General features: G+C 39.9%; 2 protein-coding genes across 2 annotated transcripts in view; both read left to right on the top strand.

Annotated features, from left to right (window-relative positions):
• LOC106532501 (transcription factor AP-4) overlaps positions 1-4,028 on the top strand; it is a gene marked incomplete at its 5' end in the record, with an annotated part of 14,858 nt that extends 10,830 nt beyond the window's left edge. Inside the window, 3 exon segments of the mRNA XM_014028564.1 lie at positions 168-314; positions 453-617; positions 2,560-4,028. Of these exon segments, the coding sequence (XP_013884018.1) occupies positions 168-314; positions 453-617; positions 2,560-2,712 (465 nt within the window). The 3' untranslated portion in view covers positions 2,713-4,028.
• Positions 1-5,680, top strand: part of LOC106532499 (sarcalumenin) — a gene marked incomplete at its 5' end in the record, with an annotated part of 72,254 nt that overhangs the window by 13,868 nt on the left and 52,706 nt on the right.

Genomic DNA, 5,680 nt, shown 5'->3' with positions numbered 1-5,680 from the left:
CATCCCAGCTGCGCTGCTGATCAGCGCTATTTACAGAACATGAACGGACTCGCAGGAACTTGGTCACATGCGGGTCTGTGTTGGTGATTCTAAATTATTGATAAGGTAACCATGCTGTGGCTTCACCTGTCGCATTTTCTTTACAAAAGGTGCTTCTGTGCTTCCAGGTGCGCTGTTTGGACACCCAGCTGCACCCGGAGCGTCTGAAGGTGTTAACCCAGAAGATGGAGGAGGAGCAGRCACTTATTCAGAACCAAATGCTGCTACGGCTACAGCAAATCCACGCTGCTGATAAACAAACGCACAGTTCTCAGGTCAGGAACACCATCCATCCATCCATGGATGGATGGATACAGATAATAAATCTGTTAGATTTCAACCCTCAAAATGCTGCATTTGATCAAACTGCATCATAAACACTGAGCTCTGATTTCTCCTCCTCTGTCCACCAGGTGTTGGCCTCTCCCCCTGCCCCGACCCACCACCCCACAGTCATCGTCCCAGCTCCAACACTAACCCAACACCCCCACCATCACGTCACTGTGGTGACCATGAGCCCATCTGCCCACGCCAGCACCGTGTCCACTTCCAGACAGAATCTGGACACCATTGTGCAGGTTTGAGTCTCAAATGTAAACTCACAATCATCCTCATCATGACAATCCTTGGTGGTTCAGTAAAGGTCAACTGGACTTCTCTGGTTCCTCAAGGCTACACACAAGGGTTCAACAAGGCAGGGTTCGACACGTTTTTTTTTTTTTCTTTGCCCTGTCGAGCAGGTGACATTTTTCGTCAAAATATTAACATGGTTATACAGAGGTACATAATATGTGACATCTGATTAAACAGATGCAAACATTGCAGACTGAGTCATTCACAGTCAGTCATTTTATCAAAAACATCTTCTAAAACCTTTTTTAGACCTTTCCAGTGTTTCCCTAGAGTATTGGCCTTGGGAGGGCTGCTTATAAAAACAGAATGATCAACAGCAGCAGCTTTGTTTTAAAAACAATTTACAGAACCGAGTCATATTGTTACACATCCTTTCACATGTACGACGTTCAATTTTCGTGAAGCTAGCCCTGTCCTTTCTCAAGTTGTGACTAAAATTAATAATAAAAAAAAGTTACTTCGTGCCCGACTCGACCAAGCTACTCCTCGCTGCCTCCAGCCTGGCAGCCTCATACCCCACCATCAATCCCACCAATCACGAGTGGGGCTGTCTCCACCCACAGGACAAAACCTAATGCAGAGACCCCTTACACCGGGCGGAGGAGGAGAAAAGGAGAAAAGTTCTCTCATCAAAGAACCTAAACGTCTCTAAAAACACCAGGAAAAGACACCAGATTTGTCGCTAGTCTMTTTTTGGAAAAGAAATGTGTTAGAGGGGCCTAAAAAGCTGCTAGATCCAGCAACAATGTAGCTAAGTTAGCAACCACTCGGCTCACTCCCAAGTCACGTGACCAGTTAAATCRGTCTGTACGGTTAGAGAACCTCGTTTTAACACATCGCGAGATTATCGCAAATACGATTCAGCCCTAGATTAATATTATAAATGATTGTGTTAGATGGATAMATATCACATTATATCGACTGCAGACTTGTGAATTGAATCGAGGTAGTACCATGACAAACTTTGTTATTTTGAGAAACATTATTAGGGCTGTGTATTGGCAAGAATTTAGCGATACAATGCATATCATGACAGAGGGGTCACGATACGATATATCCCGATATATTGCGATATATTGATTTTTTTTGTCCAAAAATTCTATTAAATAAAAACCTCTTACAGTAGAAAAAAATGAAAAACCAAAATTCATTGTCTCAGAAAACTCTAATATTACATAGACATACTAATACATTTAGCTGTGTTCTGCTTTGTATGTATTTTATTTTATTTGTTTCATATTTCTTATTTCATCCATGTTTTCAATTATTAGACTAAATTTGACAATAAATAGTTTGAAAATATATTTTTGCAGCTTTTAGTTTTTAATATTAGTTTACCATATGGTCATCCAACACTTAACAATGGCGAGCCAAATGGCTGGCTCACTGCTGCCAACTAGTGGTCAGAGGCTGAACTACAACATAAAAATGAACGGCTGGCAGGAAAGTTGACATTTTAAACCTTAATTTAAAAAATGGATACAGGGCTTTAGAATATCGATACAGTATCAGGAAATGAAATATCGCGATATTTCAGCGTATCAATATTTTCTTACACTCCTAAACATATCTTCATCCAAACACATCGATATAATATCGTATCTGGATAGAACTGGTAATATTCATCCTGCTGGCACCAGACCAAGAGTCGACTGTCCGGCTTCAGATTGAGAATGTGGCAGTCCATGAACTTTATATCACCAAATATATTATACGAAGACATTTCCTGGTGCTACAGCAGCTGACATAAATGAAACCTAAAAAGGGATTTATTTCTGTGTGTTTATAAGWCAAAGGTTTATTTCTGTAGATGTTTTTCACTTCAGCCTGTTCTCATTCCAACTCGTTTTCCAGAATAAAAGTATTTTTTTTGTTTCACCCCGTCAGGCCATCCAGCACATCGAGCGCACTCAGAGGAGAGGCAGCGCGGAGGACGAGCAGAGACGAGCCGTCATTGTTAGCCCCGCCCACGTTGCCATGGACACCGCCTGCTCGGAGACGGACACGGACACAGAGGGAGAGGACTGTTCGATGAACTGACCCGCCCCATAAATTTGCACGCCCACAAGGAGCTTGACTACTTAAAAAAAAAAAAGAGAGAGAGAGAAATCTAACAAAAAAATTGAAACTTTCTTCGGCATTATCCAAACTCTTAAATCCAGTAGTTAAGCTCTGTGTCAGTCTTGTACTGTAAATTTTCTGACGTTTTAACCTGATGAGAAGGTCAGTGTGCAGAGGAGGCTCTGTGGGAGAGCTGGTCTGTCGCAACTTGAAAAACTAACTGAAAATCTGTCAGAATCAGTCAGAATCTGTCGGCCCATAATGAGTTTTTAGTGTTGGTCCCTTACAGTCCCAGCATCAGCCGTCCCCCGTCTTCACAGAATTACCACAAACAGATCACAGCACACCAGAAAGCTGAATGTGAAACTGAGCAGCAGTTTCTCCATTTCTTCTCACCCCRGCTGTGATTTTAAACTTAAACTACATTTTGAACTGCTTTTATAAAACTTTAGAATTCGGGAGAAAATACAAATTCAAGTTAAAATCCAGCAAATTTACTTGAAAAATAAAGTTATTTTATCTACAGTCTTGAAAAATGAGCTGAGCTGCATCAGTTGTAATGTTTTTTTTATGTTCATAATTAAAGTCAGGGTTACCTATCGCTGAARAATAAGTGAAATTTAGATTAATTTCATAGTTTTGTCAAGTTTTAAAGAGGAAAACCAAATTTGTGAGAGGTCTGAGCATGGTTGCATCGAGGCGGAAAATTTCCAGAAACTTTTCATGGACAGTTGAACTGGGGAGGTTTGTTTTGGGGGTGAAAACTTTTCATAGGACTGAAATAAAACAAGAAGCTGTTTGACATTCAGTCGTATTGAGTGGTTTTCAGAGGACGTTTGACCAGTATGATCCATTTCTACCTGTCCAGGTGACAGTTTTTAGGCCGAATTATCATTTCGTTGTCATTGTACGGCAATGAAATGTTTTTTAAGTTTGTGCTAAAATGTTTTTTCCAGCTACATTTAAAATCTGAAARGGGCAGCCTTCAATATTTTATAATCCAGATTTATTCCTGTTAATTTCCACAAATTCCTATGAAAAGTTCTCAATTTAAAAAATAAATAATCACAACCCTCAGTCTAAATTCAGCTGAATCAAGCCAGTGAGCCCTTCATTCATTATCAAATGTTTTCATTTGTTTTTGTTACAAACAGGAAGTGGTGGGCACAGTTCTGCAAAACCATTCAGCCCATTAGCCGTTTTGCTAACTTTGGAAAACAGTGGAACGGTTAGATTCCTCTAAATTACGTTCCAGTAATTTTAAATCTGCTACWTGTGTGAAACTTTTATTTTTATGCCATTTATCCTGAACTGAATAAAAACGATCCCATCTTACAARCATTGCTGGACGTGTCAGGACGTGTGTAGCATGTAGCTTAACAACAGATCTACTCTGGTATGGATTAGCTGATTTGCCACAAATAATCCCACCCACCTTCAAATTAAACCAATAGAAAATTTCAACTAAGGAGGAGAAGACGTGTGAATTAGGGTTAGCGTTAGCTAACTTTTTAAAATTTGTTTAGCGATTCTTTTTAAACAGAGTAGTGGTCAGTGAAATGTGTTTTTTGGTCAGCTGTGCCCACCACTGAAAACGGAGAAAACTTTTTCTTGTAAAAACAAAACACTGATGTGAAAATCAAACACAGATTTCTGTTGCTCCCCCCTTTTTTTGTTTTTGAAGGCCTACATCATTGATTTTGTGGATTTCAGTGACTATGCACTAGCATTGTTTGTATTTATGCAATCTGTCCTGTTCACTTTGTTGGCGTTGCTCATAAATGAGGTGAAGTTGTCTATGCACCATGGATTGGTGTGTAAATCACACCTGTAGTATGAAACGTGACGTGCTTTTATCAAAGAATGTAGTCTCTTCTTGCCAGGTGCTGTTTTTGTTGTGAGGCTCTGTTGGTCAGCAGCGAGCCAAGGCCAAAATCGTTCACAGAACTTCAATTAGCCACGTTTTTTTTTATTTTGCATGTGCTTGAATATTCAWTTTAGATTTGTTTTTAATCTGAAGGGATATTTGGAGAAGAGTTGAGACGTTAACAGCGACTCTTTGGGAAAGAGTTTAACTCATCGGCAGCTTAATAATCTGTGTTTGTCTTTTAGTGTAGTAGAGCATGATAAAACAAGGAGGAAAGATCAAACTGGTCTCAGTGACGTTGAAGCTACACTGAAACGCTCTGAGAGCTGCAGATGTGCCACTCATGATCTTTTTCCACCAGAAATGTTTCTCCTCTTCACTTTTCAGCGCGTCTCATGTTACTCTGCTTATATTTGTGGTGTAAGTTTGGACTGGAAAGCCCTGCTACAAGCCTCCTCCTGTCGGCCTCAATCGGATGTGCTGACTTGATGCTCTAAACATTCCTTCATTTGGATCTGGATCCATCTTTTTTATGTTCTTCTCTGTTGCCAATCAAATGCATTTTGAGATGTTTTCTCTTGTCCTACGTAGGCGTTTGTTATGACATTTTGTTTACTTTTTTTTTCTCTTCGTCATCAACACGATTGAATTCTGTGCCGATGTGTTGTGTGGGATGTTTGGACACTATTCATTCACTCATCAGTACTTTCATGCCAAACATGGGTAGTGGGGATTCGTTTTTTTATTTTTTTGTATTTGTGAAGCTGGTTGAAGGGGCTGCTGGTGTTCAGGCCAGAGCTGAGCCTGAGTTTCAGGTTTGCTCATGGGTCAAATGTTCCTGTACATTGTGTTGGCAGCTCTGCTGTCCTTTAGGTGGAACCCATATGAAGCACTTCTGTTCTGCCTAAAATCTATGATGGAAAGGGGTTTTTGTCCTTTTTCTTTTTTGCGGCCTTTTATTGTTGTGAATTCTTCTGCAATGCAGTTTAATATCTGTTCATACTGTTCAGCTCTTCTGCATTTTGTTTACTTGTCCTGTTTTTCTTTTTTTGTGAAACACCTTTTATATTTTGTGATGTC

This window comes from Austrofundulus limnaeus, unplaced genomic scaffold (assembly GCF_001266775.1).
Source record: "Austrofundulus limnaeus strain Quisiro unplaced genomic scaffold, Austrofundulus_limnaeus-1.0 Scaffold780, whole genome shotgun sequence".
Taxonomy (NCBI): domain Eukaryota; kingdom Metazoa; phylum Chordata; class Actinopteri; order Cyprinodontiformes; family Rivulidae; genus Austrofundulus; species Austrofundulus limnaeus.
The sequence above is the reverse complement of the archived record's forward strand: the minus strand, read 5'-3'. Positions and strand labels throughout refer to the sequence as shown.